At 35.8% G+C, this 13,044-nt stretch overlaps 1 protein-coding gene across 1 annotated transcript; it reads right to left on the bottom strand.

Annotated features, from left to right (window-relative positions):
* Positions 1-929: 929 nt before the first annotated feature.
* On the bottom strand, positions 930-1,729 carry LOC111003338. Its single transcript, XM_022273780.2, has one exon. The coding sequence runs from the start codon at positions 1,686-1,688 to the stop codon at positions 930-932; it is 759 nt and encodes a 252-aa protein (XP_022129472.2). The 5' UTR covers positions 1,689-1,729.
* Between the last annotated feature and the right edge of the window lie 11,315 nt (positions 1,730-13,044).

Below are 13,044 nucleotides of genomic sequence, written 5' to 3'. Positions count from 1 at the left end.
AGAGCATTCATAAGCATGTATGATCATAGGACAAGTAATATAGCGTGAATTAAAAGAGAAGAAGAAGAGACAATGGTACGAAACTAATGCTTTGGTACTTAGAAAAATAGAACGGTGAAGTTGGGTTGAGTAGGCTTTGTCCAGGAGGAAATCCAGGAGGCACTAGCGAAGGGACAAGTTAATTCCTTACTCTTAAATTAAATAAAGAAATTATACTAAACAAATAGCCAAAGAATACATATTATACAATATGTTTAAACACTTTCTAAAGGAAAATATAAATAAACAATGTTTAACATTGTATAACTAAGTAATGTCAGTTGGGTTGTATGGGTGTGTGAAAGAGACGTGTTTATTTACGTCCTTTTAAGATTCCGCGATGAAACAAGTCAAGGCTTAGAGGTCGTTGTATATCCGGGCTGCGCGATAAAGCTATTTTTTTGCATACTTGGTGTTCATGTGAGAAAAAGTATTTATATTTCATACAGATAGTAACACTTTCGCTATGAGCCTATTGCGTATATTATTCTTCTGTTTCATAGCATATACACAATCAGACAGAAAATATGTGTCCCGTAGTTTCTCTTGAGATAATTCTATATTACAAACACATCCAAGCTCTCATCGCATCTGCGCATGTACAGACACATGCGCAGAAGCGATGATCTAAAGTAACACAGAAGGCAAAAGTTCACGTGGCCGTTCACCAACCACATGAACCGATCAATTGAAAGACTCATCGTCCTCATAACTGTACACTGTCATAAGATAGTGTTAGATAGGGGTTCTGATCAGATTCCGCTGGAAACAGACCGATCCAGATCGCTCAGACATGAGCTGCCGATTAAAGAGAGATAGTACACATAACGTCTTGAATGCCGGTTAATAAAACATAGTTTCCTTTGAATTGTTTAATTAAAAACCAGAATTTATTTCATGGGGCACTGGGGTTTCCTCGGCGGAGGGTTAGGGGGCAAATCTTCCCTACACGACAACCTCTCCTCCAAAGCGTAATCATCACTATAGAGTATATTATACATATATATTAAAACTTTACCACCCCTATACAATATCTCCCTAAACCCACGATCACTTTCATCAGGAAACGTCACAGAACCGGCGAGAAGACCACCGAGCGTGGTGCCAAAAATTCTAGTGGGCACACCTCGCTTCCGCGTCAAATAGAACCCAGAAACAGACCCCAATACAACGGTCGTCACCCTCAATGTGTTATTCTCTGGATTGTGCATGTATTTCTTGAAGTTCTTCTCGTGATCTGCCATTTCCATTTTCAACTGTTGCCACGCATTGGAGAACCCACAGCCGATTTGGCAGAGACTCTTTTGGGTGTCAATCCTGAAAGATTTCACTGTGGGAAGTAGGTATTCCTGGAACAGAGGCGTGTATGCTTTTGGACACTTTTCTTTATCAGCGACGTGATCTTTGTACTCGTAGTGCGGACTCTGGTACAGTGGTAGGTCTTTATATTTCATCAATGGTGGATATTTCGGTTCTGGAACTGGTGCAGCGGCGTACACAGCTGGTATTAGAGCCATCTTTGCACCAAACAAGACAGACTTCAGCGTCTCTATCCACAACCTTCCAATGATGTACAGATCACCGTAACATAGCCTCAAAATGTTCTTGTCCATTTCGGATTTGCTCTTGAAGATGGGTTTGGATTGCATAACGGAAATTTGGAATTTATTGGGTCAATGTGACGTTTTGAAAATTGTGACAAGCAAACTCAAATATGGCCAAATAAAAGGAATATCATTTAGTCGACGTTCACAGACTAAGTATAAAGGTCGAGTGTTAAATACAGATAAGACTAGACGCCTGTCCTGCCTTGACGCGTTTTTCTTTATATTAAATTAATTAAATAGACAAATTAGTAGCACTTTAACGTTTTTAGGCCCGAGTATGTATTTGTTCCTCGATTTTTCGATCTAATAGGCAGATCAGGTGATCAGCCTCTTGCGATACAGGCCATCGAGTTGGAGCGATAGCTTCAACTCGATGGCCTGTATTTTGGTGCAGTTTTCCTTCCTACGAGCAAGTGTTATGTGTTAGAAAGTCTATTGCACAAGTCCATTACACAGCCGGGGTTGTACGACCTCAAGGATGAGAGTCGCACCTGATAATATTATTTTTATCTTATGCAAATGCTATCTGCATTGACCTACATTAATAAATGTTTTTAATCAAATCGCTTCTTAGTGGAATTTGTCAAGAATTTTATGCGTCAACAAAAAGCTTTTTATTTCAGCTCATTTACCTAAAACAATAAGAAATAATATATCAAATATATCCTCCGGAATCACACTATCTATAAGTAAAACTGTTTTCAAACCGTTTGGTAGTTTGATATTTGCGGGAATAAAGACTTTTTATATAATAGTGCGAAAAGTTCTTCGTCAATTGTCATTCGAAATTTAGATTTCGAGAGCCTACGTCTAATCCATGACATGAATCGACCTCCTAACTAAAGAGTTTCAACCTAATTCCCTTTCAATAAGAACTATTTTTGAACTTATGAATGTAATTGGTTTTTAAAACGAAATTTTTCTGCATTGTATGGTAGATAGTTATAAGGGTTGAGGAATTTTCAAATAACAATTGAAACAGTCATTTGGGAGCCAACAGGCATCGCTGGAGACGATGGGAAGAGGCAGGATGAGAAGCTATTGATCCCTTGGAGAATAAATAGGACGAGCATTGGTGTATAGTGCTACTTGTATGCACACTCACTTGGACAAGAACAAAACCTAGCGCGGTCGTAGAGCTGTCGGAAAATATAAAAGTCCTTCTTTCTCCAACTTTGATTTTGTTTCCTTTGGAGTAGATCTTGGGTTTAAGTGGTACTACCGGTGACCCCAGAGCTGGTGCTTTTCCCCAAAGAATAAGTATCATAAGAAAGGAAATGCCAGCATTGAAGGCCACACTTTTCAAACTTTAAATTTGACACCATTTTTTACTTTTTATTTTTATAATTATCTTTAGGGTCAACTTAAAATTCGAACCTACTACCTCACAGTTGAGAGTCCCACGCACAAGCTCCTAGACCAACACGGCTCAGTCTGTCGAAAAACATGAGCAACATGAAATAGAACTATACGAAAACAATTCTCAACCCATATACACATACACTATGCCATATCGTATAATTGAGAGTCCCAATTCAGTATCAATACAGGATAGGATACGTTCGGGCATCGAACCTGTTTCAAATCGCTTTTCATTTCTTCAGAAAATGTGGATGGACATGATAGGATTACGATTACGTATTTTGACGCAACCGCTTTTTTCGTAATAATGAAATTCTAAATAAAATCTGTAGCTCTACAATCTTTTTAGGTCTGGACCTCAGATTTATGTATTCATGAATGTTAATCTCATGAAGATGATCAGCCACCTGTGTCACACGCCGTTGTGTTGATTCTTAAGTAAGCCAAAGCTTCCTCACGATGTTTTACTTCGTACTAGCCACTGTTATGTTATGGGTTCTTAAAAGGCCGGCAATACACTCGCGAGCCCTCTGGCATTGAGAGTGTCCGTGTGCGGCGGTATCACTTAACATCAGGTGAATCTACTGCCCGTTTGCCTCCTGTTCAATAAAAAAAATCACATATATCAGGGATGAGAGTCGCACACTGAAGCCACTTTTTTTACTTGATCAAATGCATTGCGCATACCCTACCGCATACCCAACCGACTGAAGCCTACTGACTGCTCTGTTAATAAATAATAATAATAGCTGGTTTAATACTAGTTTAATAGTTACCATGGGCGGTTAACGTCAGGTCAGGTCATCTTGTCTGTTTGTCCACTGTTCTTTAAAAAAATCAGTCAACCTGCGAGAAGAAAGTGCGTTGACCGCCTTTTAAAAATTGGTACGCGTTAAAGACTAGGTTCTTTGTCTAAGGTCTAAGGAGTTAGTTGGATTAGTCCGTAAATATTACAGTGGGCAGCTGCTTCCACATAGTGATGATACATGGCACAACAAGAAACGCTCAGACAAACGTCCGACGATGACACTGAGATGCTGGTATCAATCCGATCCACTCCTCTGAACTCTCTCAGTGGTAAATGCGGGAGAAGATGCCAAGGGCGTTGGTATTACTCAACACCAGGCGAGCCACGTACTATAACGTGAAACTAGCTTTAACAAAGATTAAACATAATGATGCATTGTTTAACAACAATATTATCTTGGCTCCGAGGATGCATTGTTTATTGTTTGAATATTGGCCTAGTGGTCGTAGCCTCCGGAGTTTATTTCCAGCAAATTATATTACACGGAGTACCTTAAACCTTAGGTGCCTGATTAGATCTCATGCGTTATGAAGTTCTTTCTTTCTCTTTTCTCAATTTTTTAGGTTCGGATCCTATGTATTTGTTTCATGAGGCAATGTTTGTTCAAAGTGTCTTAGCTTAGTCAAAGAGACTCCTTCTCTAGTAATGAGAATATTTCTTCTTCTTCTTCTCTCTTCTACATGATGTAAGGAAACGTTTAATAATTAGGATGTGGTGCATTCATCACCATATGAACCATGTACCATTGGATAAAAAGTGTTTATTGTTAAATTAATAGGGTTCAACTCTATGGACTGTGACGGAATAACTCTTAAGGCGAAGTTTTCTAAGTTAAATTAGGACAGTATTTACAAAATCAAAATCAAAAATATGTTTATTCATATAGGTAAACACGTACACTTATTTACCTATATGAATAAGTGAAAAAAAATTAAATTAATTGTAAATTTACATTTACTACCAGTTCGCAAGTCAAGAGCGTAGAATGGGCAAGAAGAACTGACAAGAAACTTTCCTCCTTTCTTTTCAATTGCCAAGTTTTTAATACAAATTGTTTGAACTAGAGCAAATCAATCCCAAGGATTAGAATCATTTAAGTATTTGTGACACTTATAAAAAGCTTTATTGATTAATTTATTTTTAACGAGTGCTTTGAATTTATTTAGTAATCTTTTTCGCTTGGGAGTTTGTTGTAAAAACGAATACAATTCCGATATAAGGAGTGGTTTATCTTCTTGAGCCTGGTTGGTCGTACACTCAAATTAGTTATATTTATACAATATTCTTAACCTACATAGTAAGAAAAATAATTATTAAACAATTATAAATAGAGAATACAAAAAACTTAACTAAAAGTTGAGTCGCTGTGGTAGGTACCTTTAATTCTGGCATTTTCAAGCTGTACTTAATTTGTTGAGAAAAGCATTAGCTTGTCACCGACCAGGCACCAAATTAAATCGTTTACGTATCTCATATTATGTATCTCCTATATTTCTTTCTTATGTTTATAACACTTTTCTTCTTTTATGACGAGAACCAAAAAATCCCCATTACACATAAGTGTCACGTTTGGTCCTTGTAAACAGACACTTTCGACATTAAAAAAAAACTGGTGATAAATGATACTGCACATCAGCAACTCCATAGTCTTATTAGCAGCCTTGCTGTGTTAATTATATGCTAGTTTCATTCTCTATGTTTCTACATAATTATTTATTTACACTGTATATAAATTACTCTTGGCGAATCATTTAAAATTCTTGGATATCATTTTTTTACGCGACGGAAGAAGGATACCACATTCTCGTCCGTTTTACGCACTTGAAATCAATTTTTTCATGTACTACCTTCTCAGTTCTCGTTTGAGTAAATTCAAAATTAGATACATTTAGTATGTATTTATTTATACGTTCATAAGTGTACATTGTGTAACCTAAATAATTAAATGATTTTGAATTTTAAATTCTAATGAGTTAATTATTCCTTATTAGTAAATTATATTTAAATTACTTATCTTTAAATTACAGACAATAAAAAAAACCGTACAGTAATGTCTATGAGAACAACTTCACCTTAACGAATTACTCACGTTGTTCAGCCAAATGGTCACGCTATTTAGGCGCCTATATTCAAAGCGTGACGAGAAATTTTTGTTAAAGGAATATTTTACGAACGAATACGCCTAAATATTTATTGTACACTGATCACAGACAGTAGTGTGATATTTCCATTTATATGTAATATGTATATGCGAGCAGTGTTTGCCTAGTAGCTTCAGCGTGCGACTCTTATACCTGAGGTCGTAGTTCGATCCCCGACTGGGCACCAATGAGCTTTCTTTCTAAGTGCGTCAGTGCTGTGTCAGTGCGTGCTGCAGTCAACGGCGTGTGTCGGGGATTGGATCGGCTGATCACATACATGCCTATTAGATTTAAGATGATAATGAAACAGATTCAGAAATCTGAGTCCCAGATCTAAATGAAATCTGAACATTTTTTAAAAACTAGAACGCTCTTTGAAGGGCCCTCAGTCGAAGATGTTAGTAATACTTTAGTACCAGCTGATTGCACATAGCGATGGTGCCCAAAACGTACCTCTAACCTATTAAGAATTAACAATGATGAAGAAGGATCATCATTCTCTCTCTAAACAAGAAACTTACACATCTTAGGTGCTATTTAGTTTAGTAAAATCTTATATAAATACCCCATGTGCCCCACCATAATCGACACTATTAATGTTACTTTAAGGCATACTAGGGATATGAACATATAACACTTTGATTAATTTTATATTAAAAAACTGTTTTGTTTGTCATATTAAAGTTGCCTAAAATTATAGTTGTATCTTGCTTTATTCTGCCACAAAATACATCGGTCATTTTGTTAAGAAATAATTCTACATAATCAATACATACTGGAGAAGGTATGTATACTAAGCATATGTTAAGATTGAATTGCTCTTATTGAAGAACATAATCTACAAAAAAAACTTAAAGACTAAGGTCGCTATTTACATATACATTTAAAAAACACATTTCACAATCAGATGGCTGGTATATAAAAGAGTATTGTAATATGCGTGATAGTCTATTTTAATTGCTTATGCCCAAACAATTTTGATTTCCTATGAAAGGTTTCCATTGAAAGTTAATGTAGAGGAAGTAATCTGCTATCTATGGCACGGGTTTAAGGCTGTATTGAAAGCTTTTTAACCAAGTTAATCAATGAATATTCTCGCTTGAACTTTTAAAACAATTTCTGTACTGAGGGTCTTAACTTGCTTTAAAAATAGATTCCAACCAGTCGACAAGGCTAGGCTTCGATTCCATGATTATTTAATAGGCTAGTAGGTGATGGGTCTTTTTCTTGACAGGATTTTTTCCTTCACCATAGGAGCGTTTCAGAGAAGTCCATCCGACACTCAACGCTTATTATTAGCTAGTCGATCCATAAATTTATTAGTTATCCATATATTAATTAGTTTCCGAGATGGATACGAAAAAACAGTTTCATTAGCAGATGTCAGCGTTTTTTTAAGGTGGAACCAGCGCACTTAAGTATTTTCGAATCGATTCGACTGAAAGACCTTTAAGAAAAGAGCATACCATTTGTAGGCCGACAACGCACACACGAGTACTCTGGCATTAATTGTGTCCACGGACGTAGGTATTCCTAAAAAAATACGATTTAGGATCTATCACAGAGCGTACAAATCCTTCAAAGGCCTTCAACGCACTCCACAGCTCTTTGGCATTTAGAGGGTCCATAGGCGGTAGATATTCAAAGACCGTACCAATTCTTAAAAAACACTTGCGAGCCTTCTGGCATTGCCTATGGGTGGTATCAGTTAATATCAGGTAAGATTTCTGTTCTATAAAAATCCTCCTCCAGCCATGATAACAGATTAAAAATATTCAAATTACTCTGGAATCGTAAGATGCCTTCACAACTAATAATTTAAAAAAAGGCTATTTCCATTTGAATGCGATTGCTTCCAGAAAACGATTTTAGCAAATTGGTTCGTCTAATACAGTGTTTAGTGATAAACCAGCGCTGCAACCATTTAAGGGCCTCTGGGTGTATGTATCATGATTGTCAATCTAATAAGCACAAATCTAATCTAAAGATTGCATAGGTTGTTTTCCTCATAGTTACATTTAGTTGACCTTTAGAAACATTACAACTATAGTTTTATCTGTTTTATAAGTTTTTAAAAAACACATTACCTCCAGTAATGAAGAGGCACTTAAAGAAGAAAAAAGCGAAACGCCTTTAAAAACGTGTTTAGTTTTATGAGCTTGTTACATTCTAGGAAAAAATGTGTACATTTCTGTGTTTAATGAAATAATATTTTTCTATTATACAAAATCTAATAGGCAAGTAGGTAATCAGCCTAACTACGCAAGTTTGTTTGATTTCCAACGTATATACAACATACTTAACCTGCATAGTAATAATATAATTATTTTTTAAATGTATCCGCGTTCATGTTTTCAAAATGGCCGCGGTCGTATTCGCGTAAATAATTTATTACAACCGAAATCTATATTTAGCTAGATCGATAATCACTTCGGTGTTGAACCCATAAGTAAATGTATCATGTCAGCCTCTGTGCCTGACAGATAAAAACTATGTCCAGGCAGAAGTCTCCCAAGCCTCTAATCAGTACAAACAGTAGAAAATATCAAATTTCATATTATCAGATCTATGATGAAAGTTTGTTACTCTGTCACGTAACAGAATGCGTTGCCGGCCTTTAATCCTGATGATAACATTACAATTATGAACAATTTAAATAGTTTGGTCCCTGTGCCTTTAACGATGGCATTTCCCTCGCTGTGTTGCGATATCGTTAAGCAAGGAAAACAACAGCTCTAAGGTCACCAGTACTATCTAAAATAACTTTTGAACAGTTAAATAACGGTTATGAGTAAACATCATGACCTCTCTTTTACAATTTAAACGCAAAATTGATTAGTGCCGACCAGGTAACTGTAAGATTTAACTTGTCACAAATATTTAAACAATTTGAAAATTATGCCTAGAAGGGCGACGCCAGACGATTCTTAGGGTGCCAGAAACAATAATATCTCTATATCTATATATAGAGTAAAAATAATTAAGGAATGTGGACTAGTATCTAGTATTATAATTTCTGCATATTACTTTATATCTAATAAATATTTATATACAATTACAAACTAAAAATAAATAAACTAACTTAATTAAATTTTAAGGTTAGTTATTAGATATATTTTTAGTTTGTAATTGTATATAAATATCTAGTATTATTATATATATTATAGTATATAGTTAAAGCTATTAAATTGCCTAACCAAACATCCCGGTCTCCATTTATATCATCCTTCAAACTGGGTGGACTATCAGCTATAGCAATTAATTAAAATTAATTCAAGTTAATAATACTTGAAAACATTGTATATAAAAAATATAATTTATAATCAGCTGATAATAGAGGCGAATACAGGTCTAAAGCGTTTAAGATACCCATAAATACTGTGTTCTCACCTGATCATCTGGCTTGGGCCCGTCATGAATCGATATCTGAGAGCCAATTACAAAACTAGAAATTGCAATAGGAAAAGTTTTAGCTGCGTATGCCTCGTGTGTTCAGCGTGCCACTCTCATCTCAACCCCGCTTTTGTGGTCTTCCCACGTTTATTTCCTGAAGGTCCCTTCCAGCGGGTGGCTTCGGCGATCTCGATATTTTGCCTGTACTCTGATAAAAATAAAAGGTTTCGGTGATTTTGTGGCCGCAACTACTGGAATCGACCTAGGTTTGGAGGAAGGTAAGTACTCCAAGCTAAAGAAATCCTCATCCAGTTGAATCACCTAGATATGGGGCAGATGGCGTTTATCATGAACCTGCTTCCTCTCCTTTCTGGCTCTCTTTGTCTCCTGCTAGGTTTGTTTAACGCGGTCCTGCTATCATTTCTACTTTTCAGTGGGTTTCCAATAAAGCTCCGCTTGGGTGATTGGAATCAATAGACCAATAGATCTGAATACGGAGAGTATGAACTGAACTGAAAGCTTTAAGCTAAAGAACATCACTTTAATGATGGAGCCACAGAGCATAGCGAGTTAATAAATTGCGAATCAAAATATCATGATTGTGCAGGTTTAAAGTGTTGAAAAATAAATATTAAGACGCCCACATCTTAATGAAGTCATAAATGCGAGTTTATTGACATGTTTTGATATAAAAAATACGATTAAAGATTTTATTATGATGTTTCACTCTGAACGCGTCACTAGGTTATTTTTTATAATGAACTGATGTTTGGACACAATCAACCTGATGTTAAGTGTGATGCCGTCTTTTGGAGGACACATATGTCCAGATGCCTATATAACCAATTTATCCCTATGAACCCCATATTCAGCGGTCTAGGGAGGGAAGGTGGGAGTATTATCATAATTTCATAATAATAACAGTTACGTATATACGTTTTAGTAACTTTTGGTCCAAATATTCTCCCCAAAAAGGCACCTTGGCTTTAAATTTAATCACCTTCTTCTTGACTCACACGGCAGTGATCTATAACTTCTGGGAAGGTGATTTAATTGTTTAAAGCCATGCTTCCCGGCTGATGATGATGTTAATATGTATGTTAAATGAAACGCCATGTTTGTTGTCAACTGGATTTAATCGTTTAAAATAAGAGCTATTAACATAAAAGTAGGAGTGGGGTTGCGACGCCCGATAACAAAAACTATAACTTATTGAAGGGTTCTTAGATCTAAGTGTAAAGTTTTAATTAGTCGACGTGACAGATAGATCAGTTTTAAAGGTTTTATTTATATTAGAGAAATGCAATACTTTTCTATGACACATTTTTAAATCGACTATATTTTTTATGACAAGTATCAATCAAAATTCGTTTATTCAGTTTAGATGCATGAATGTCAAAAACGTTTACAAAATTTGTGAAAGAGCAAAACTACGTCATCCGTTCGCAAAAATACCAGGAGGCCTTGTTCTGAAAATAACGGGTAAGAAACTCAGCAAGTTTTACCCTCCCTCTACATAACAATAATTCAAAGGAAAATGTCATAAACCACAACGTCATAGTTACATAAGTAAAAAATAAAATAAAAATCTGTTCTGTGATTTACCACATTTACCATTACATACATATTCACAACACTTCCAAGATAACAAAACAAATTATAACTATTGCCAAGCAAATCTTACCAAAGCAACTTCTTATATGACAGTATATACACACTTCACACTGTGACACCTAGAATATAAGCGTCGATTAGATTTACCGACACGACAATCTTTTATTACAATTTATGCGCGCGGAAAAAACTAAAGGGCTGGTTTTTCCTTCAGGTGTGCGATGATTGCTAACATTTCGTTTGCGCTTCTAATTACAGTCAAAATCGTTTACGACGACATCGTTAAGAACATACCGGTTATATTAAACAAAATCAAAGGTCCCGACTGAATTCTATTGTAGATATGAGGCTCTCAATAACGTCATCGGCTGTTACGACTATCAGTTTTTACGAGTATGAGTAGTTCCGATGTCGTTATAACAGGTTTTGCTGTATTAACTATATATATGTAAATTCATGTTGCTTAATTTTAGGTTAAATAACTATCGTAAAGAGTTTTATTGTGATCTTCATAACTAAAACAGCAAAAAATCATTTAATTCATTCATGAGAAATCATTTTAAAAAAAGGTACATTCTTGACTACGACTGGTAGTTTTTAGGGACCCGAAAATCAACGAGTCCCTAAAACATACATACATATTTCTTCTTAGTAAGTCTTATAGGCAAGTAGGTGATCAGCCTCCTGCGCCTGACGCCATCTTGTTGGGTCTAAGGCAAGCCGGTTTCCTACGATGTTTGTCTTCGTCTGAGCGAAAGTTAAATGCGCACATACGTCCAAACAGCTGTGAAGAAGAATGAACACTCTTCATTACTTCTTAAATTATCGTTTCAAACATAAAATTCTCTTGTACCAGACCATTGATACAAAAACCGACATACTATAGTATTTTTAAAATACAGAACCTTTTTTGAAACGTCATCGGTAATTTGTCACGATGACAGTTTCACACGGTTTGGGGGTCAGCCCGCGGTGTCACGACAACCCTGACCTGGCACATTCTTGAATTTGTTATGGGGTTGACTTCATCACTGTGTCGGCCATTAACCTCTCAGTAATGACTATATCAATTGCATTTAAACCCTGTCTCTCTTAATCATACAGTGAACACCATTTGTCAGAAAGAGACAAGAGATGTCAATTTTTAAATGGTCAAAGTAGTATTCGGGTTTTGGAATGTATTTTTTTGCGAAAACAGTATGTGTTATTTTTCTATTAATTTACATTAAACCATAATTAATTATATATTAATAGCTTAGGTCTCAGTCCCAAAAAATCAGTTTATAGTTTTTTATTTTTGAGCAAATTTAGTGATTTTATATAATTTATTCACAATAATACATACAGCACTAAACCAATCCGGTAATCATGGAAAATATATAATATTAAATATATAAGATACACAATATGGCTACTGTGAATTTAGCGGCCATATAAAGATGTCATGGAGAGCATTCAGTAGCAGCGGTTTTGTTAACGGCTAGGTATCTGTGTACCAGATTCTGGCTCTAGGTATCACAATCACCCTTGACATTCGCCGTTGCCCATTGGTACAAAGAAAGAGTTGTTGAAGAACACTTGTGTTTAGTTTTGCTATTTGTCAATAAAATCACAGAGGCTCTCTTATCTCTTTATCCTTTTAAATATATTTAAGAAATGTAACACATAAAATCTGTGTTAAAAGGCTTAATATACAGTTAACGACTATCTATTTGATAAAAGGGCCTGAGACTAGTGCTAGACAGGATACTTCTTATTAATATGCGACTGTTTTAAAATGAGTGTTGTTTGATGATCTGCCCAAAAGAGTACAGAGAGTTTTTTACGCCGGCTTTTTCTCAATTAGAGCAGTGTTGGCCTAGTGGCTTCAGCGTGCGACTCTCATACCTGAGGTCGTAGGTTCGATCTCCGGCTGTGCACCAATGGACCTTTTTTTTCTATGTGCGTATTTAACATTTGCTCGCACGGTGAAGGAAAACATCGTGAGGAAACCGACATGTCTTAGACCCAAAAAGTCGACGACGTATGTCAGGCACTGGAGGCTTATCACCATATATGCCTATTAGATTTAAAAATGATA

Source organism: Pieris rapae, chromosome Z (assembly GCF_905147795.1).
Source record: "Pieris rapae chromosome Z, ilPieRapa1.1, whole genome shotgun sequence".
Classification (NCBI taxonomy): domain Eukaryota; kingdom Metazoa; phylum Arthropoda; class Insecta; order Lepidoptera; family Pieridae; genus Pieris; species Pieris rapae.
The sequence above is the reverse complement of the archived record's forward strand: the minus strand, read 5'-3'. Positions and strand labels throughout refer to the sequence as shown.

Coding starts and splice junctions, on each gene's coding strand:
- LOC111003338 (XM_022273780.2), bottom strand. CDS start 1,688: ATGCAATCCAAACCCATCTTCAAGAGCAAATCCGAAATGGACAAGAAC.